The sequence below is a fragment of the Pecten maximus genome, chromosome 1 (assembly GCF_902652985.1).
Source record: "Pecten maximus chromosome 1, xPecMax1.1, whole genome shotgun sequence".
NCBI classification, from domain to species: domain Eukaryota; kingdom Metazoa; phylum Mollusca; class Bivalvia; order Pectinida; family Pectinidae; genus Pecten; species Pecten maximus.
The window spans coordinates 11,909,102-11,932,465 of record NC_047015.1 but is presented as its reverse complement, the minus strand read 5'-3'; the positions used below and the strand labels follow the sequence as shown (position 1 = coordinate 11,932,465).

At 36.7% G+C, this 23,364-nt stretch overlaps 2 protein-coding genes across 2 annotated transcripts in view; one reads left to right on the top strand and one right to left on the bottom strand.

Moving 5' to 3' along the window:
• LOC117325075 (annexin A4-like) overlaps positions 1–4,062 on the bottom strand; it is a 45,270-nt gene extending 41,208 nt beyond the window's left edge. The window contains exon 1 of the mRNA XM_033881010.1: positions 3,937–4,062. The gene's annotated coding sequence lies outside the window, so the exon portion shown is untranslated. The remainder of the gene's footprint in view (positions 1–3,936) is intronic.
• A 353-nt stretch (positions 4,063–4,415) lies between these two features.
• LOC117325084 (B9 domain-containing protein 1-like) lies at positions 4,416–22,468 on the top strand. The gene is made up of 6 exons (XM_033881019.1): positions 4,416–4,540; positions 9,268–9,336; positions 10,299–10,410; positions 16,990–17,086; positions 21,388–21,518; positions 21,788–22,468. Exons 1-6 carry the CDS (start codon positions 4,460–4,462, stop codon positions 21,940–21,942), a joined length of 645 nt encoding a protein of 214 aa, XP_033736910.1. The 5' UTR covers positions 4,416–4,459; the 3' UTR covers positions 21,943–22,468.
• The last annotated feature ends 896 nt before the right edge of the window (positions 22,469–23,364 follow it).

The window sequence follows — 23,364 nt, the reverse complement described above, 5'->3', positions numbered from 1 at the left end:
ATGTCCATATTCAAATTTGAGAAAGACCCATAAAAGCCATTCAGTGTACTTTAAGGTATTGTTAATGAAGTTTCGATTGTCATAATCCAAGATGGCTTAATGTTAGCCATGTTGTGTCAGGTTGGCAGTGGTACCCCCCGGTTAGGAAGGACGTGCACCATTTGTAATTCGTGCATATTACCGAAATCGGCACATAGAAAATGTACATTCACGCGCCGCACAGCACATTGAATTTATATATATATGAGCAGAAACGTGCGTGAACAAAACATGACATTAATTAATTTTAATGTTCAATACGTGCAGATCAAATACAATTTGTTTCCTAAACCACTGTAACGATAACTGTAAACATTCTTGCATGTTTGTCATTGGCCATTGTCAAACCTATTTTGATGAGTTAACACAATTGTTCTTATCCAATGAAACGTGTCGTCAGTAAAGGTGCGTCATCAGTCGTCGTTGCGTAAGCTTGCATATGATTGGTTTTCCAATCAGATCATGCGTTACTTGTCATTTACCGCGAGTAGTAAAACTACCGGCACACTTTGAATGAAGTTTCTGCAAATATTTTAAACAACACGGAGACAACATGCCACCAAAAATAGACACTAACATTGATGTGTAATAATATATGATTACTGATAAATCTGATGATGGGAACCCTCTCACAAAACAAGCTGACATGACAAATGAAAACACAAAAGAAACCAGCAAGCACATGACAAGAAATTGAAATTATGGCCATGGTTATAATACTTATTGTCTACGATAAAGGGGCTCAAAAGATATTTGCAAGTAAAGTATCAAAACAACTAAAAATAACACATTTTTAAATATATCCTGATGTACAACATTCAAAACTTTAAGTATGGCAAGACATGAGACTACCAGTGATCATAAGGGTAGTGATGCTGCACCAAAACTAAATAAAGATGTATAACGGTTTATTTAATATGTAAATATGATTTTTAAATTGATGGTCCGTACATTTTAAAGAATCAATGGCCCATAACAATTTCAAAAGGCCCATTGATTTTTGGCACCAAGGGACCATTGGCCTATTGTCATTTTTTTCTTCCTAACCACTGGTTGGTCCTTCACAGGAATATGCATAACTAGGGATCAAGGGAAACATACATATGAAATTTGAGAACTAGCAGTAACAAACTTCAATTGTCAAAATCCAAGATGGCCGCTTGTATATATAAACAAATGTGAACATGTGCCTTCAATTAATGCAAATTACACAACAATGATATAAGTACTGAATAAACTTTTTAGTTATATTTGTGAATAAGTTAATAACAAGTGCTACCGAAACCAGGGACATATAAAATTTCATAATATGACAGGACGTAAATAACATGTAACATCTTACTAATTTTCAACCATAACGGGCCGTATATAATTTGTAGCATATTGCTTATTTTCTATTATAATTGGCCAAATACAATGTGTAACACATCCTACTGATTTTCTATTATAACAGGTCGTATATAAAATGTAAAATTTTAATAATTTTCTATTATAACGGGTCGTATAACAATGTATAACATTTGAATAATGTTCTATTATAACAAGCTGTTCATAACATGTAACGACTACATCAAATAGCCTTTATATATTATGAGGGCATGGTTTGTTGCATACCAATATTGATTTGTTATAATACTTTTAGTAATTATATAATAAAAGTTTAAAATGCAATTCATACAAAAGCTTAAGAATTTGAATTCTTCCTAGCCAAGATGGCAATAGATATGTTGCAAATCCACTTATAGATACCGTTATTTAATTTGTGATTTTTGGATAATTGTATGTCAGAAATTGATAAAACTTGTCCATAAAAGGTTAGTAACTCCCAGACAAGATTCACAGAGTAAATTTTCAACACATCTCATATGAATGAGCCAATAGTATAAACACAATTCTGAACAAAACTCAAGCTAAATTTACAAAAGGTAAAAGCACATCTTCAGAACATGTTTAATGTGCATGGAAACCAAATGCATCAATGCAAGTCACAAACAATTATCGGCGCATGCAGATTAGAACGCCAGAAATCACAGACACCTGTGGTGCTGTGACAGGTATATTATAACAAACTTAAGCTTGTGGACCATGATTTCACACCTGGAAATTATTTAGCAGTATAATAACCAACTCAAAATTGAGTATAATACCTAATTCTCCAAACATTTTGTATATTTTATTATATTTTAAAGTCCTCTTTTAAGAGAAGACATGACTTGCGACACACGACTGGAAAGTAAAATCACAAGGATCTCCATTGTAATGTAATCGTATCTATTCTGAAACAGACTATAGTTACAGTATACTTGTGTGTGTACACATACATTGTATTTGTATACACATACATTTAATCATTGCGAGTTAAATAAGTTTTTAGTATTGATTTCAATTAGTCATAATAGACTAAACTGTATGTCTTTTTTTTAATATAATACATTATCAAATAAACAGAGCTTAAATTATGGTTTTAATAATTACCTATGATATGTACCTGTATGTAAATCAATATAATTGTTGCGAAGCACTTTTACATAATTCCACTGACAATGATTGTATATATATCTTTTTCAAGCATTTAATCATTGGTAAGCCACAAGACCATGACATATATGTTAAAAAAAAATATTAGTATGTTGTAGGTTCCACCACTGGTTTTCATACGGGAAAGATTTGGTCTATTGTAGATCATGATGAATCTGTATCATATATTACTTTTTTACTTTTTGAATTAAGTATCTTTCATTGCTAAAAGCGGATTTTGTATAGAATACAATACAAAAGTTTATTGTACGTGTGTATCGTCTTGTACGTCTCACAAACCAGTGTATCCAGAACCGTTGGTATGTTTATTTGAATATTATTCGTGAATAAAATGGCACATTATTTTATAAAAAAATTGTTGATGCCGTGTTCCTTTTCATAGTAATGAGTAAGAAATGGCAAACACATAACTAATATACATGCATTTATTGGTGATTGTGACCAATTATAATTTATTGGATCGTGTATATAATATGTATGTCCCGGCCCTGGTATAACACATCAGTCCGTGCCCCCATGCATTTTCATTTTCAGAGTCCATTTCACTAAGATTTATTTTCTGATATGGTTGGATTCCATCTTTTTTTGTCGGCAATATACGGCAAAGTCATCAACCTCAAAACTCAGGTCCAGATTGTCTGTGTTGCTACTGTTCACACTGTCGTCTATACTGTTGGCCACCATTACAGTTACTCCGTTAAACCTGTGACGTCATAGACTGAAGAGTTCCCAATCAGCGTGACTGACCAACACGCTGATTAGCAGTCGACTGACAAGTGCAAATCGTGTACTCTGATGTGCAATATCTCGGCACTCGGCCAACCGATTTTGATGCGGTTTGCGACATTCTTCTTTGGTGGTTACATAGAATAACATATTTGAATATCGTTTTTCGTTTCGGGTAGACTTTAAACTAGTAAGCAATAGGTTCCTAATTCGATCCCTAGCGAGACAGCGACTTAAATTTTATTAATCATGTGCCATTGTACAATAATATATTAGTTATATTACGCAATACCTTTATCTGTTAATATATAAACTAAAGAATTAACCTGCATGTACTCTAGTGGTTGTGATCATATCTAAACTGATCACTTTATGCAATTATCACAAGTGTTTACATATGTAAGTATATGTGTTCCATTAGGCCTTTCTATAAAATATTGACTAACATCCCTCACAACATCTCTTCCGTGACCAGATGACTGTGTTGTTGATCCATGTCGGCCACTTTCATTGTTCTGAGCTGTAATACCTCGAAATTAACATACAAATATACTTACAACTTTCTCAAGAACAGATAAATCACATTCAGTAAGAATAAAATGAATTGTAGTCTTCAGAAAAAGTATTCCTTACCGGTTCAGTAAAGCCAGCTACCTTAACAGTAGAGTTCCTGTTTCTTGGGTGCAAATTTTGTTAGAGTAGTCTCCCGTGAATATAAACGCCTCCCGCGGTCGCGGTCCAAACGGTTTCATAAATTTAACCACAGTTGTACTTTAATCAAATATAAAGACCTACCGAAGAAATCAGTTTTATCTTTTTTAACTCAAAAATCATATCTTAACATTTATACATGTCATTTAGGATTCTTGCCAGATATTCTAACGGTAGATACTAAATAAATCGGTGTGTCCGCATAAACGAATAAACAATTTGTGGTTTCCGGACCGGTTTCCGGTGCTCCCCTTCGTTCCTTTCTCCGTATATATTATTTCATTAGGTGATTTGTTGTTCTTTTTGTAAGCAGAAAAGATTATAAAACATTATTTTGACGAATTCTATATCCATGTATTTATGTAAACGGAAGTTAGTCAACAAATAAACTACATGTTTTAGTCACTCACATCTGTTACACGCATTTCTCCCTTAGCACCACTAGATGGCGCAGACAAAAAAAATAACAAAAATGGCGCAGACGGTATTTTTGCTGATGGCAGGTGGACAAATTGAATCAGCAGAGGTATTTATTGGTTGTTTGCTCTTTACGTTATATGTTTCTACAATAACGCATGGTTTTATATACTTAGAATAATATAGATATTTGCAAGTGTTCGAATTTTGTTATAATGGACGATAAATAGTTGGTGACAAAAGGTAAACAAGCTCGCACATGTCATGTCTGTTTCTGCACGGATGTAACAGTTATGTTATGTTTATATGTCGCATGTATTTTAAGTAATAATTGCCCAAGGTTATTGGTGATTTATAAAAGATAAATTTTAACAAGTCCAACCTCCTGTCATCTGAGGGTGCACGTGATACTAATCAATGCAGTGAACAAGCAGTTCATACATAACATACACATACACTCCCAACACTTGGACCGGGGCGGGGGAAACTAGTCTGCTGACTTAGAGCTTGACACAATAGCTGACTTCAAAATTCACTCTACATCTCCAAAAATTGTCAACTTCGAGTGAGCGCATTGATGCTTATGCTAAATCCCTGTAAAAACATAATCTCACAATAGGGGTTATAATTAGTTTAAAAGAATGACTCATGAGTACTGCATATTGGCGTGACAAGTTTGAGTTACGCCCGCCGTGAAGGGTCACAAACCATGATTTTTGCATCACACTTCTGATCAGTTTCATCTCCTACGCATTTCAAGATATATCTCAATATCAAAACGTTTCTCGTATATTCCTGATAAGCCCTGTCACTGGTTGGATGCCAAACACCATAAATTCTTATATTTAGGACTTTGAAGATATTTCTAAAAAAAATGAATTTCCTGTAGACAGTCTATTATATTTTCATTTTTTGATTCTCTTCTGCCACCTCCTGATGTCAACATATCATTGGCCCTGTAGTCATTAACACAAATATCAGTGTATAATGTATTATATATATTATGTCAATTAAGCCCATCTACCAACACTTAATTCTCTCTTATTCAGAAGACCAGACATGTTCACCAGCACTTCAAATTCATTAACCAACAATTGTTGTCCCTGAAGTAATGATTTAAAGTTAACATACAATTCAATGCATAATCAGTGTTCCAGATAACTTTTGAACAACTGGCATGGGGTTTTTACCCATACCTTAGGGAAATAATGTTTCTGTTCACTCCTATCTTAAGAAAGTGGAGTGTACTTCTATCTTCAAAACATTACTTTTACTTCTAACAATTTTCAATACATTTGCTACTGATGCAGTTAAGTTTAGAGTTCATGTTACAATACATATATCTAGGATATATAATAAGTCAACAAGGATTAATTTTTTTGTTGCCTTTTATTTAATTCAAGCATTTTTAGCAATAGCAGAAATGTGATCTAAAATTCTTGCTACATCGTTGAATGTTTGGACTATTTCATCAAAACACGCATACATTCATACATTTCAAATTAAAATTGTTACGTACATACATGGCCAATCTAATTAATTGGTTTTTAGCTCACCTGCCCGAAGGGCACATGATGAGCTTATGCCGTTGTGCGGCGTCCATCGTCCGGCCGTCCGGCGTCAACTTTTTCATTCAAACAACTTCTTCTCAATAACCAAAAGGCCCAGGGACTTGATATTGGGCATGTAGCATGCTGGGGTGAAGGGCTACAAAGTTTGTTCAAATAAATGACCTTGGCCTTCATTCAAGGTCACATGGGTCAAATAGGCTATAATCTTCAAACGACTTCTTCTCAATAACCAAGAGGCCCAGGGACTTGATATTGGGCCTGTAGCATGCTGGGGTGAAGGGCTACAAACTTTGTTCAAATAAATGACCTTGACCTACATTCAAGGTCACATGGGTCAAATATGCTATAATCTTCAAATGACCTCTTCTCAATAACCAAGAGGCCCAGGGACTTGATATTTGGACTGTAGCATGCTGGGGTGAAGGGCTGCAAAGTTTGTTCAAATAAATGACCTTGACCTTCATTCAAGGTCACATGAGTCATATAGGCTATAATCTTCAAATGACTTCTTCTCAATAACCAAGAGGCCCAGAGACTTGATATTAGGCCTGTAGCATGCTGGGGTGAAGGGCTACAAAGTTTGTTCAAATAAATGACCTTGACCTTCATTCAAGGTCACATGGGTCAAATAGGCTATAATCTTCAAATGACTTCTTCTCAATAACCAAGAGGCCCAGGGACTTGATATTGGGCCTGTAGCATGCTGGGGTGAAGGGCTACAAAGTTTCTTCAAATAAATGACCTTGACATTCATTCAAGGTCACATGGGTCAAATAGGCTATAATCTTCAAACGACTTCTTCTCAATAACCAAGAGGCCCAGGGACTTGATATTGGGCCTGTAGCATGCTGGGGTGAAGGGCTACAAAGTTTCTTCAAATAAATGACCTTGACCTTCATTCAAGGTCACATGGGTCAAATAGGCTATAATCTTCAAACAACTTCTTCTCAATAACCAAGAGGCACAGGGACTTGATATTGGGCCTGTAGCATGCTGGGGTGAAGGGCTACCAATTTTGTTCAAATAAATGACCTTGACCTACATTCAAGGTCACAGGGGTGAAATCGGTTTAAATCTGTAAACAATAATTTTGCGATAGCCAAGAGCCTCCAAAACCTGATATTAGGCCAATAGAATGCTGGAATGAAGGACTAGAAAATTTTCAATATGAATAAAACTAGCTGATATTTGAATAAAGAGGTAATCAACATAGTATCTTTAGAAATGACCTCAATCAACTTCAAAGTTGCTGTAGAGTCAGGTGAGCGATACAGGCCCATTATGCCTCTTGTTTTTTTTAAATGTCGAAAAAAAACAGTGAAAACTTCATTGTTACAGGTTGTAACCCAGTATTTCAGAGCTAATGGAAAGGTTGAAATTGATACACTAGCTGTCATTAGAAAAGAATTGTAGCTGGGCAGGGTTCTAAGAAAAGAAAAATTACTTGGGTATAATGTTTGTGTACATGTGTTGTATGGCAATTTGTATGGAGGTATATGTGATTTCCTTTTTAGCTCAACGGTTACGAGTAACCGAGAGCTAATGCTGTCACTCCGGCGTCGGCGTCCCACCCCAAAACTTTAAAGTTTTTGGGGTAAGTTTTTGGAAAGCTTGTAAGTCCAAAAGTATACACCTCATGCCCGTCTAATTTGGTTTATACATTCATTAGAGGTCTAGGACTAATGTTATGGCAAAATCATGCAGAAAAAATTTGTGATTTTTTTGCATTTTACCATTTTGTGGACTTAACCTTTTGGGCACCATTATAACCCACTTTGAAGTTTTTGGGGTCAGTTTTTGGAAAGTTTGTAAGTCCAAAAGTATACACCTCATGCCCTTCTTAATTGGTTGATACATTTATTAGAGGTCCTAGAAGTGACGTTATGACAAAATCATTTTGTGGATTTCACTTTTTTGGGCACCAAAACTCACTTTAAAGTTTTGGGGGTAAGTCCAAAAGTATATACATGTATACACCTATCACCCTTCTAATTTGGTTTATACATTCATTAGAGATCCAGGAGTGATGCTGTGGCAAAATCATGCAGAAAAAAAAAATTGATTTTTTTTTTGGCTTCAATTACCATTTAGTGGACTTACTTTTTTTTTTTTACACAAAAACCCACTTTAAAGATTTTGGGGGTTAGTTTTGGAAAGCTTGTAAGTCTACACCCTTCTTATTTGGTTTATACATCCATTAGAGGTCTAGGAGCGATATTATGTGACATACAATTTCAAAATTACATGCTTAAAAAAAATGAATGCATAGTGTGATTGCTGCCGCCGGTGAGTTTTAGCAATCATTGATTCCACTTGTTATATGATTAGCCATATCTGTCTGTGTCAAACTTGAATGATAATGATGAAGAGTTGGAAGTAATGTATTCTAGCCTGATCCTCAGTGAAAGTCAGATGTCCAAAGTTTTTTCAAAATATTGTACCGTATTTGACCTAATAAGGGCGCCTACCCTAATAAGGGCGCCCCTACCTTTTTTCAAGGAAATAAATCTATGACTGAGTGTCAAAATGGTGTTAAAAAGTAATAATTCATGTGAAATATTTTACTACTTATGTGTTCAATTTTCTTCAGCAAATTAAGTAACTGGAACACATGTTTTCGCCACATTTTGTGTATTCCTACAGGCTACATATGACATGTCAGTGCAAAGTTCTCAGCACCCAAAACTAAACACACATACAAATAATAACTTACCATCTTTATTTGAAGATAAAGTAAAGACTTCATTCTTGTTGATAAATAACTTTTGTTCAGAACAGAAAGCTAGTAAAAGACATTGTAAATCAATTATTAGGTCAAAGAAAACGATGTCTGATATGATCTGGGAAATCACCTGTTTCTATAAATAGAACACAAAAGAGTTCCATTTGAACATAAATGGTGGAACACACGTTCTCTGGTCTAAAGATCAGCTGGCATGGTTTACAAGTTTACAGGAGTATTCAAGTGATGTTTAAGCTTAATATATGATAATGAATAGATATCTTCATCTGGAATATTTTTATGACTGAATATTTTACCGTTTCCACAACCTTGGGTATTCTGCTATAAGGTATAGTCTGTTTCATAAAACTTCAGAATAACTAATCTTAATAAGGGCGCCCCCACTGTCATTTACCCGCGCCCTGCGCCCTTATTAGGTCAAATACGGTATATGTTATACATGTACATATGTATATAAATATTTGATCAACTTGGTCCATTGTATTCTGTTTCATTCAAATTGAAATCATCTTATAATTTCAGTTTCCCGAGTTTGATGACATTTATTGTAAATACTGCTTTACATATGGATCAGATTGGTTGATAACTTCGGTAAGTACACATTCGGTACAAGATTTTCATGTTTTCTAGAATTTATTTGTTTTCTGAAAATGAAATATTCTGAATTTTGCAATTATGTTAATAATTAATTAATACACGACATGTTTATTTTTCAAATGTCATTTAACAGGTTATTACATGTGCTTTTTAAAAAAGAGAACATTTTGAAACTTTCACGTAGCATATATATACTTCAATAATGTGTTGAACTATATACAGTTGTAGCATTATATGTATTTTTGTAATCCACGGTGCTTATAGTAAGGTATAAAAGAAGTATAGTAACACTAACACAAATAGATTTATAAAAAAATTATGATTATGAATGTAAATTTTAGCTCGCATGCCCGAAGGGCAAGTGATTGTTATGCCAGAGTGCTGTATTTGATGGCCGTCAGGGTGCCTGTTGTCCAGTTGGCAGGCGCTAGGCCACATTAACTTTAAATTTCATTTAACAATTTCTTCTCAATAACCAATAACCAACTTGTTAGCACTCTCTAGCCTTTATTTTTTAACAGATTTTTATGAAACTTGCTTCAAATATTCTTTCGCACAATAGCTCAAGCAAGTTCGTGTTACAGAATTTCGCGATTATTTTTAGCAAAGTTATGCCCCAAATATGGGCACTGTGTAGAAATTAAATGCAAGAAGTTTTTATTTCTTTTTTTATTCAATTTCTCTAAGATTTCGCACAATAAAACTAGAAGCAACTATATGTTTGACATATATTGCAGGTTTTTAGCTTGTGTTTCAACTATTGATATGACTGGTGTATCATGATCCTGCTTACTCTTGTTTGTGTATATTGTGGGTATTGCTTCCCTGCAGGGGCCAGGAGGTTTCATGGACCCAATAGAGGAATGTAGCTTTTCTTTAGGAATGACAGAAACCCCCCCCTCAAAAAAAAAAGAAATATATAAATTAAATTTATATCCTTTTCTGAAAATTCACAGGGCTTGGAAGAAGGCATCACACAAATAACTAAGAAAAGTAGAGACGACAGACAAGAGTTTGTGTGGAATTTCCCCCTCGACATTACATTCAAGAGTACCAATCCGCATGGCTGTAAGTAAATCAAAATGGTTTTGCTTTAGGTGTAATCACTGGATTTTCAATTTAATGCATCACGTAGTTAAAGATTGATTTGAAAAACAAAATATAAGTTGCTGCTATGGTTGGTTGGCACAGTTATTTGCACTTTCATCTTTTACCAAGATAGACTGACATGTTGTAGTAGTGTTCACATCTCGCCCACTGTCATACCTATATTGTAGTAGTGTTCACATCTCACCCACTGTCATATATACCTATTGTAGTAGTGTTCACATCTCGCCCACTGTCGTACCTATTGTAGTAGTGTTCACATCTCGCCCACTGTCATATATACCTATTGTAGTAGTGTTCACATCTCGCCCACTGTCAGATATATACCTATTGTAGTAGTGTTCACATCTCGCCCACTGTCATATATACCTATTGTAGTAGTGTTCACATCTCGCCCACTGTCATATATACCTGTTGTAGTAGTGTTCACATCTCGCCCACTGTCATATATACCTATTGTAGTAGTGTTCACATCTCGCCCACTGTCATATATACCTATTGTAGTAGTGTTCACATCTCGCCCACTGTCGTACCTATTGTAGTAGTGTTCACATCTCGCCCACTGTCATATATACCTATTGTAGTAGTGTTCACATCTCGCCCAATGTCATATATACCTATTGTAGTAGTGTTCACATCTCGCCCACTGTCAGATATATACCTATATTGTAGTAGTGTTCACATCTCGCCCACTGTCGTACCTATTGTAGTAGTGTTCACATCTCGCCCACTGTCATACCTATATTGTAGTAGTGTTCACATCTCACCCACTGTCATATATACCTATTGTAGTAGTGTTCACATCTCGCCCACTGTCGTACCTATTGTAGTAGTGTTCACATCTCGCCCACTGTCATATATACCTATTGTAGTAGTGTTCACATCTCGCCCACTGTCAGATATATACCTATTGTAGTAGTGTTCACATCTCGCCCACTGTCATATATACCTATTGTAGTAGTGTTCACATCTCGCCCACTGTCATATATACCTGTTGTAGTAGTGTTCACATCTCGCCCACTGTCATATATACCTATTGTAGTAGTGTTCACATCTCGCCCACTGTCATATATACCTATTGTAGTAGTGTTCACATCTCGCCCACTGTCGTACCTATTGTAGTAGTGTTCACATCTCGCCCACTGTCATATATACCTATTGTAGTAGTGTTCACATCTCGCCCAATGTCATATATACCTATTGTAGTAGTGTTCACATCTCGCCAACTGTCATATATACCTATTGTAGTAGTGTTCACATCTCGCCCACTGTCAGATATATACCTATATTGTAGTAGTGTTCACATCTCGCCCACTGTCGTACCTATTGTAGTAGTGTTCACATCTCGCCCACTGTCAGATATATACCTGTTGTAGTAGTGTTCACATCTCACCCACTGTCATATATACCTATTGTAGTAGTGTTCACATCTCGCCCACTGTCATATATACCTATTGTAGTAGTGTTCACATCTCGCCCACTGTCATATATACCTATTGTAGTAGTGTTCACATCTCGCCCACTGTCAGATATATACCTATATTGTAGTAGTGTTCACATCTCGCCCACTGTCATATATACCTATTGTAGTAGTGTTCACATCTCGCCCACTGTCATATATACCTATTGAAGAAGTGTTCACATCTCGCCCACTGTCAGATATATACCTATATTGTAGTAGTGTTCACATCTCGCCCACTGTCATATATACCTATTGAAGTAGTGTTCACATCTCGCCCAATGTCATATATACCTATTGTAGTAGTGTTCACATCTTGCCCACTGTCATACCTATTGTAGTAGTGTTCACATCTCGCCCACTGTCATATATACCTATTGTAGTAGTGTTCACATCTCGCCCACTGTCAGATATATACCTATATTGTAGTAGTTTCACATCTCGCCCACTGTCGTACCTATTGTAGTAGTGTTCACATCTCGCCCACTGTCATACCTATTGTAGTAGTGTTCACATCTCGCCCACTGTCATATATACCTATTGTAGTAGTGTTCACATCTCGCCCACTGTCATACCTATATTGTAGTAGTGTTCACATCTCGCCCACTGTCGTACCTATTGTAGTAGTGTTCACATCTCGCCCACTGTCATATATACCTATTGTAGTAGTGTTCACATCTCGCCCCACTGTCGTACCTATTGTAGTAGTGTTCACATCTTGCCCACTGTCATATATACCTATTGTAGTAGTGTTCACATCTCGCCCACTGTCATATATACCTATTGTAGTAGTGTTCACATCTCGCCCACTGTCATATATACCTATTGTAGTAGTGTTCACATCTCGCCCACTGTCATATATACCTATTGTAGTAGTGTTCACATCTCGCCCACTGTCAGATATACCGTAAATATTCGCGTATAGTGCGCACTTTTTTTCAAAAATTGACAAGTGAAAAAGGCCACTGCGCACTATACGCAAGTACAAGCCTTTTCCCAGTCAGAATGAATGTGATTTGACCGAGATTTGTGATCGTTTCCTTTAATTTCTTTAATACTTATATATATATATATAACATATATAAAGCATTAAGAAAGTAATAGTTAACAAATAATCAAAGAAATGAATAGTTATTTTAATGTTTAATTCCTTGAAATTGTGTATTTATCAGCAATTACGTGGATTTATCTAAGTCGATCGTGAGCCACATGTTCCGTACACATACGATCTCACTTGAGCATGTTCCCGTATTCAGGTCCAAAACGATGTATAACATCTCAATTAACATCAAACAAAACTTGAAATGATATAGCAGTACTTAGTTATTTCATACTTCTAAATTAATCACCTTATAAATCCAGAATGTTGCCAGAAACTGATAACGTTCAACTTGTTTATTTACGGAAGCTGTAACAGCACGCATGCGCAATTAGGCACTAATGCCTTGATCTCGTGCGGCAGTCACTGACCAACTGGCCATATAAAATACGATATGACTGTGAAAACTACCAGGGTACTCTTATTTATCGTCTGCACTGTAGATTTATCCTTTACACATGTTTATTCATTGATATAAAAGTTGTGACCAGCACGACGACTGCAGACCTGTTTCCGTAGTACTGTATACAAAATGGCGGCCTGTGTTACATTACGTAGCAGTCAGCTTACTAGTCAATCTTGTTATAATTGAGCTTAATTAGCTTTGTATGTTCGTGGACAGATACCACAAGAGATCATACCTGCGTGAAAAGCATCAAGGTAATTGAGGGTAGGATTAATTATTTTGTTGGTACAACAGCGTAGATGGGACCACTACAATTTGCAAGCTCACTAGGCCTGTGGCGGTATAATGTAAACAACCTGTCAATCCAATGTGTCAAATCTGACCGGTGATTCCAATTAAATGTGGTACATTGTAAATAAGCTTTCATAAGTTACAAATTCCTATCATCTTATGCTTTAGAATTCATCTACCGCTCAGTTGAAAATTGAAAAAAAAAAATGTTAATTTTTTTTTTTGAAAATGAACCTCAAAAACGTACCTGCGCACTATACGCGAGTGCGCACTATACCCGAATATTTACGGTACCTATTGTAGTAGTGTTCACATCTCGCCCACTGTCGTACCTATTGTAGTAGTGTTCACATCTCGCCCACTGTCATATATACCTATTGTAGTAGTGTTCACATCTCGCCCACTGTCAGATATACCTATTGTAGTAGTGTTCACATCTCGCCCACTGTCAGATATACCTATTGTAGTAGTGTTCACATCTCGCCCACTGTCGTACCTATTGTAGTAGTGTTCACATCTCGCCCACTGTCGTACCTATTGTAGTAGTGTTCACATCTCGCCCACTGTCATATATACCTATTGTAGTAGTGTTCACATCTCGCCCACTGTCGTACCTATTGTAGTAGTGTTCACATCTCGCCCACTGTCATATATACCTATTGTAGTAGTGTTCACATCTCACCCACTGTCGTACCTATTGTAGTAGTGTTCACATCTCGCCCACTGTCAGATATACCTATTGTAGTAGTGTTCACATCTCGCCCACTGTCATATATACCTATTGTAGTAGTGTTCACATCTCGCCCACTGTCGTACCTATTGTAGTAGTGTTCACATCTCGCCCACTGTCATATATACCTATTGTAGTAGTGTTCACATCTCGCCCACTGTCGTACCTATTGTAGTAGTGTTCACATCTCGCCCCACTGTCGTACCTATTGTAGTAGTGTTCACATCTCGCCCACTGTCATATATACCTATTGTAGTAGTGTTCACATCTCGCCCACTGTCAGACCTATATTGTAGTAGTGTTCACATCTCGCCCACTGTCATACCTATATTGTAGTAGTGTTCACATCTCGCCCACTGTCATATATACCTATTGTAGTAGTGTTCACATCTCACCCACTGTCAGATATATACCTATATTGTAGAAGTGTTCACATCTCGCCCACTGTCGTACCTATTGTAGTAGTGTTCACATCTCGCCCACTGTCAGATATATACCTATATTGTAGTAGTGTTCACATCTCGCCCACTGTCGTACCTATTGTAGTAGTGTTCACATCTCGCCCACTGTCATACCTATATTGTAGTAGTGTTCACATCTCGCCCACTGTCGTATATACCTATTGTAGTAGTGTTCACATCTCGCCCACTGTCAGACCTATATTGTAGTAGTGTTCACATCTCGCCCACTGTCATACCTATTGTAGTAGTGTTCACATCTCGCCCACTGTCATATATACCTATTGTAGTAGTGTTCACATCTCGCCCACTGTCATATATACCTATTGTAGTAGTGTTCACATCTCGCCCACTGTCATATATACCTATTGTAGTAGTGTTCACATCTCGCCCACTGTCATATATACCTGTTGTAGTAGTGTTCACATCTCGCCCACTGTCAGATATACCTATTGTAGTAGTGTTCACATCTCGCCCACTGTCGTACCTATTGTAGTAGTGTTCACATCTCGCCCACTGTCATATATACCTATTGTAGTAGTGTTCACATCTCACCAACTGTCGTACCTATTGTAGTAGTGTTCACATCTCGCCCACTGTCATATATACCTATTGTAGTAGTGTTCACATCTCGCCCACTGTCATATATACCTATTGTAGTAGTGTTCACATCTCGCCCACTGTCGTACCTATTGTAGTAGTGTTCACATCTCGCCCCACTGTCGTACCTATTGTAGTAGTGTTCACATCTCGCCCACTGTCATATATACCTATTGTAGTAGTGTTCACATCTCGCCCCACTGTCGTACCTATTGTAGTAGTGTTCACATCTCGCCCACTGTCATATATACCTATTGTAGTAGTGTTCACATCTCGCCCACTGTCATATATACCTATTGTAGTAGTGTTCACATCTCGCCCACTGTCATATACCTATTGTAGTAGTGTTCACATCTCACCCACTGTCATATATACCTATTGTAGTAGTGTTCACATCTCGCCCACTGCCATACCTATTGCAGTAGTGTTCACATCTCGCCCACTGTCGTACCTATTGTAGTAGTGTTCACATCTCGCCCACTGTCATATATACCTATTGTAGTAGTGTTCACATCTCGCCCACTGTCATATATACCTATTGTAGTAGTGTTCACATCTCGCCCACTGTCATATATACCTATTGTAGTAGTGTTCACATCTCGCCCACTGTCATATACCTGTTGTAGTAGTGTTCACATCTCGCCCACTGTCATATATACCTATTGTAGTAGTGTTCACATCTCGCCCACTGTCATATATACCTATTGTAGTAGTGTTCACATCTCACCAACTGTCGTACCTATTGTAGTAGTGTTCACATCTCGCCCACTGTCATATATACCTATTGTAGTAGTGTTCACATCTCGCCCACTGTCATATATACCTATTGTAGTAGTGTTCACATCTCGCCCCACTGTCGTACCTATTGTAGTAGTGTTCACATCTCGCCCACTGTCAGATATACCTATTGTAGTAGTGTTCACATCTCGCCCACTGTCATATATACCTATTGTAGTAGTGTTCACATCTCGCCCACTGTCATATATACCTATTGTAGTAGTGTTCACATCTCGCCCACTGTCATATATACCTATTGTAGTAGTGTTCACATCTCGCCCACTGTCATATATACCTATTGTAGTAGTGTTCACATCTCGCCCACTGTCATATATACCTATTGTAGTAGTGTTCACATCTCGCCCACTGTCATACCTATTGTAGTAGTGTTCACATCTCGCCCACTGTCATATATACCTATTGTAGTAGTGTTCACATCTCGCCCACTGTCATACATATTGTATTAGTGTTCACATCTCGCCCAATGTCAGATATATACCTATTGTAGTAGTGTTCACATCTCGCCCACTGTCATACCTATATTGTAGTAGTGTTCACATCTCGCCCACTGTCATACCTATATTGTAGTAGTGTTCACATCTCACCCACTGTCATATACCTATTGTAGTATTGTTCACATCTCGCCCACTGTCATATATACCTTTTGTAGTAGTGTTCACATCTCGCCCACTGTCATATCTGCTGTGTTCTATATCTCAGGGCCACAGCTGGTGATCCACTGCTACGGAATAGATGTATTTGGACAGGATGTTGTGAGAGGTTATGGAATGTGTCATGTCCCCATCACACCAGGAAGGTGAGAGAATACAAATCAAACGTACAATACTGTAAAAGCATTTAATTTCACGGTGGCTGCAGCAAGGCTCTTTCTCTAACAATTTTTGATGTTTAAAAAGCTAATCAATAGAAACTCTTTCTCAATTTGTTACATTAAAAAACGGATTTAGACTTGATTTGTACCTCTCTACCACTGAGGAACTACAGCCTTGTGACCAAATTAAACAATTATAATGTGAAACTGAAGTCAATCACCAACCAGAAATTCATCAAAGGGGATGTGGAACAAGTGTCGTCAGATACAAAATGGAGCAAAGAAAGACAAACTGAGTGTTGATTTAAAATAAGTACTGTTAACCGGATAACTGGCCTTTGGGGTTAAACTCTGTTGAGGGGTGTAAAAATATATTGTAGTACTTTAGCTTTAGTACAAAGCTTATTGATTCACACCCAGTTCCGTGAATACAAAACACTGAGACAGATAGTACTTATTAGTACTTATTATTAATTTCGTTCAGGAAAGTAACAACAAAACTTGCGTCAATATATCAACAAGTGTAACGTGTACTGGTTATCCTACCTGCACATTTATGATTTCCGGTAACATTCCCTCATTCCGATGCTTGCATGGACAGAGAGCGATCAAGCTGTAAACAAGCATGCACACTCACATGATGGTCTAGTATTTGAGTTGATCAAGGCAAACTGGCACTGAAAAGTTTACCAATGTTTACTGTTAAGTTTACATAATACAAAATATAATCTTGGCTGCTGAAATGTACTTAAAAAGAAACAAAACCAGTAAGTAGTTTTACTTCAAGAGTATGCTTGTAAAATTATATGGTATTGATATGGAGATTTAGATAAAGGAGGATGGGTTTGGGGAGCCTTTAATGCCGCATACTCCCATGCAACCTAAAATTCTAGTTGTACACATGTATTTAATGGCAATCCAAGATGCTCATTCACGCTCTCCTAACATTTAAATGACCACTGGCCTGGACGCTTGACCGGGGAGTTCTTGGGACATCAGTGTATAAAAATAACTCGCCGCATTTATATTTATCGCGAGAAATGTCCCGGAGCCAAAAAACGAGGCTATAACAACGTGCGCTGCACATAAACTACACACATAGCCGTTGTTTACATATCGAGCATATGTGAACTTTGCCTTATAATGCTTTCATTTAAACATATTAACAGAATATTCAAGTAATAACTTATCAAAATAAACAAACATAGTTTACATTTAAACACTTGATTTTAAAATGTAGCAATATGTATACAACAAAACATTGATAAAATTTTAGATCAGTGAACTTGACAATGTTCAAAAGCTAACCAGCAATCCAATAGACGTCCGGCAATATTGGAATTTGAGTCTATTCCCCTTTCTTTTCTCGCTAAGTTCCAACGATTCATTTCCTATCTTATGGAAATCGGGTTTTGCCGATTCCACTTTTGCGTCTTTTTTTGGCAGAATCTGTCTGCATTTTCGCAGGTCCACGCTTTCGGCGTTCTGCCATTTTGTATGGACTGTAATTCCGCTGTTGCATTGTGGGACTAATTTTCAGAGAAACTTGGTCCGGCAACCACAGTTATTATTTTTGGGAATTCCCTGTAGACTTTCATAAATACTCATTTTCTTTCAGTTTCTGATTCACGATAATCTGTTAGGTATGTATCAAGTCCGAAAACTGTAAAAAGCTCAAAATGTAAACATTGATATATGTTTCTTCGGGAGTATGTGCTTTAACTATAGAGAACTAACAGCGCTTATCAGATATTTCAAATGGTAACAGGAAAACACTATCAAACTGAACTGGATATCTGGTCAACCATTCCAGCACTATCACAAACAATGTGTTATAGACAGGCAGGTATTACAGAGGTCTTTGAATGATTCAATCGTGTCCATTCAGGCATTATAATTATCAGTGACAGGTGTTGACCTACTGACAGCTGATGACATTTATTGTTTTAGACAATGGTCTATATGTCTTTATTACCTTGATTTGTACATAACGCTGGTCTGATGATCATATTAAATCCCTAGTTAGGTCACCTGAGACAAAGTCTCAAGTGACCTATTCTTATCCCCTTTTGTCCGTCGTCGTGCGTCGTGCGTCGTCCGTCGTGCGTCCGTAAACAATTTACATTTTCGACTTCTTCTACAAAACCCCTAAACTAAATTCACTGAAATTTGGCAGGATGCTTCTATGGCTAAAGGTCAACCAAAATTGTAAATTATATGGTCCCCACCCCCCCAGGGGCCTGTGGGGCGGGGCTAAAAAGGGTCAAATTGACTAAAATTTCAAAAATCTTCTTCTCTACTCTCAGATATGTTGGAATCAAACACTCTTCATAGATGGAAGGGTCTTAAGGTGCTTTACCAAAATTGTAAATTTCATGACCCAGGGGTCTCACGTTTGCCCCTGGGGAGGGGGTAAACTTTACAATAGTTTATATAGGGAAATAACATTTTTGACTTTAATTTGATTTGTTTTTGTTGGAATTCATTCTAATTTGGTATACATTGTCAGCATGGGATGACGGTTTGATGGCATAAACATGTTGGCCCTGACTGATCCCCAGGGGCTGATGGGCGGGGCTAAAAAGGGTCAAATTGACTGAAATTTCAAAAATCTTCTTCTCAAGACCGAAATAAGGTGGAATCAAATACTCTTTATAGTTGGAAGGGTCTTAAGGTGCTTGACTAAAATTGTGAATTTCATGACCCTGGGGTCTCAAGTTTGCCCCTGGGGAGGGGGTAAACTTTACTATAGTTTATATAGCGAAATCACATTTTTGACTATAATTTGTTCGATTTCTATTGGAATTCATTCTAATTTGGTTAATATTATCAGCTTGGGATGGCAGATTGAGGGTATACTAATGCACATGTTGGCCCTTTCTGACCCCAAGGGGCTGATGGGCGGGGCTAAAAGGGTCAAATTGACTTAAATTTCAGAAATCTTCTTTTCAGACCGAAATAAGGTAGAATCAAATACTGTTTATAGATGGAAGGGTCTTAAGGTGCTTTACTAAAATTATGAATTTCATGACCCTGGGGTCTCAAGATTGCCCCTGGGGAGGGGGTAAACTTTACTATAGTTTATATAGCGAAATCACATTTTTGACTATAATTTGTTCGATTTCTATTGGAATTCATTCTAATTTGGTTAATATTATCAGCTTGGGATGGCAGATTGAGGGTATACTAATGCACATGTTGGCCCTTTCTGACCCCAAGGGGCTGATGGGCGGGGCTAAAAGGGTCAAATTGACTTAAATTTCAGAAATCTTCTTTTCAGACCGAAATAAGGTAGAATCAAATACTGTTTATAGATGGAAGGGTCTTAAGGTGCTTTACTAAAATTATGAATTTCATGACCCTGGGGCCGCACATTTACCCCTGGGGAGGGGGTAAATTTTACTATAATTTGTATTGGGAAATCACATTTTTGACTGATTTATTTGATTTCTATTGGAATTCATTCTAATTTGGTTAACATTATCAGCTTGGGATGGTAGTTTGATGGTATGCACGTGTTGGCCCTGACTGACCCCGAGGGGCTGATGGGCGGGGCTAAAAAGGGTCAAATTGACTGAAATTTCAAAAATCTTCTTTTCAAGACCCAAATAAGGTAGAATCAAATACTCTTCATAGGTGGAAGAGTCTTATGGTGCTTTACTAAATTTATGAATTTCATGACCCTGGGGTCACAAGTTTGCCCCTGGGGAGGGGGTAAATTTTACTATAGTTTATATAGGGAAATCACATTTTTGACTGATTTGTTTGATTTCTATTGGAATTCATTCTAACTTGGTTAACATTTTCAGCATTGAATGAAAGTTTGATAATATGCATATGTTGGCCCTGACTGTTGATGTGCGGGGCCAAAAAGGGTCAGTTGAATTAACTGAAATATTTCAAATCTCAGGTGACCGTTAAGGCCCATGGGCCTCTTGTTTATTTCATATTATTATATTTGTTTTGATTTTATTTCCTGTGGTAAAAATTTCATGGAAATTTTATTTTGTGGGTTTTCTAAAATAACAAAATAAACAAAACTATATCCCCAAAGAAATTTTACTTTTACAGTTTGATAATGAATACTAGATTAGAAATTAGTTTGGCATCAGACGGTTTATGTTATCCAGTCTCAAAATTATATACCTTGAGTATTTCATTACTCATTTTCTTTTGATCTATTGTTTTCTTGTTTGAACTAGGACCTACACCTGGGAAGATTGTGCTGTATTTTACACCATTGTATCAGATACAAATATATCCATTTTGAAAATACATTTTTTCAGACACAAGCGGAAAGTACCAATGTTTGTTCCAGAGTCAGCATCAGCACTTCAAAAATTCACAGCATGGTTTCTAGGGAGACGACCAGAATTTGTTGACCCTAAAGTTGTGGCTCAAGGAGAGGGAAGGGAAGGTAATTTGAACAGATATCCCAATTGAAGTTTCTCAGAATTTCAGACGTTTTGAATCTAAAATGCTACAGAAATCTTTATGAATAAAGAAGCTGAATTTTATTTCTGATTTAAACTTTGATAAAAGAATAAGAAATGTTGTTAATATCACTCTTTTTCAATCAATCAAGAATAACTTAAGTTAGAACTGTTTTAGAAAAGAAATAAAGAAAGGAGTTTTTATTGAATAATATTTGTATTTTGAGAATTAATTTCAACCTTTTTTTTTCAGTAACGCGGGTGCGATCTCAAGGTTTTGTGACTGTGTCTTTTAACATTGTTTCGAAGGATATGAAAAAATTAGGTTACGATGTGATACCATCAGAGGTGTCTACAACAGTCTTACCAGAAAATGTAGGCATGGCCAAAGGACAGACAGAGGCATAGTACCATCTTAAACTGTAGTAGTCATTTTATTGCAAACAGAAATTCTAATCATCGTGACAAAATTCCAGATGCCCTTTACAAGACTTAGCAAGAATCACGTACATGTGTTTGTGTTAAATGAATTATTTCATTCCACATGCATATATGTTCCTGTTCATTCAGACTTAATCCTCAAAAAGTAATGTTTCCAGTTTGTCTGTATGCACTGGGCATGTGTTCATGCTTTATTATGTAGGAATTGAATGTTTTACAGAAGATTTGCTAGGAGCCATTTATTTTGTCTTGAGACCAGAGTGGTTTTAAATAAGAATTTTATTTAACAATCTAATAGCTGCAAAAAGTTAATGAAAATTCTGTGCATGCATGATTTGCATGTTTTCCCTAAAACCGTCCATTTTAGTCTGCATTCTTTGCATTATACGCAAAAATGTGAAAATAAAACATTTTTATACTTATAAATTATATGTAAATAAAAGATGTAGATATTATTATGTGTATAAATTTGTAATACAGTGTCTTATGTAAACATGTGTTTGAGTTCTATTTAGCATTTTTCGAGCGAAATACATTCTCTATATAATACTGTATTACATTCATGGGAGGAGGATCTCAGTGTCCATTAATCAATTTGTTGTTAGATGTGGTACTGTAAGATAGTTTGACAAGAAACGTTACCTCCTAACGATCTGGATATCATGTGACAGCCTCTGTGTGAGGTAGGCTAATTCAAGATTGACAGGCAGCTCAGAACTTAGGAAAATATTGGTGATATAACATAAATGAGAGTTTTTTGCAATGATTAAATATCCGGTACTGAAATGCATGCAACCAGGTGAGTTATGCAGGCCCTCTAGGCTTCTCGTTATTAGTGCATGTGTTCATTGGGACTTAGCATGAGTCTCCAACCCATTGTCCATATAATACCCTTGGTCCGTTTATGTAGTGTATAGCTATATGGACCATGGATTGTGAATTTGTGTCAAGTCCCTGTGTTTGTGTAAGCGAGTCCATCTTTTAGCACAAAGATTGTGTACAGGATATATCATACTTAGTTCATCATCACATCAGAGCATCCAGTTCACCCTTGATTATTAGCTATTTCAGAAGTCAGAGGAGTATTTCTTGGAAATCTGAAGGGTCACAACATGGATCAAGTATTCATGTTCCTTTAATCCAATTAGTCAAATATGATTTTAAGGAGTCTACTCTCAAGGGTCTACTAGATACTCTTCACACCATAGTACCATAACATTAATTTATCTGATTTGATATGGTGATCATCAGTCAAGTGTAATGGTCACAGTAGTAATGATAGTATCCTATTGGTGATGATCTGTCAACATAACAAGGTTATTAAACAGCTCACTTTACCACTATAGAAAAATTGGATACATTGATCACACACCATGAACTAATGAATGA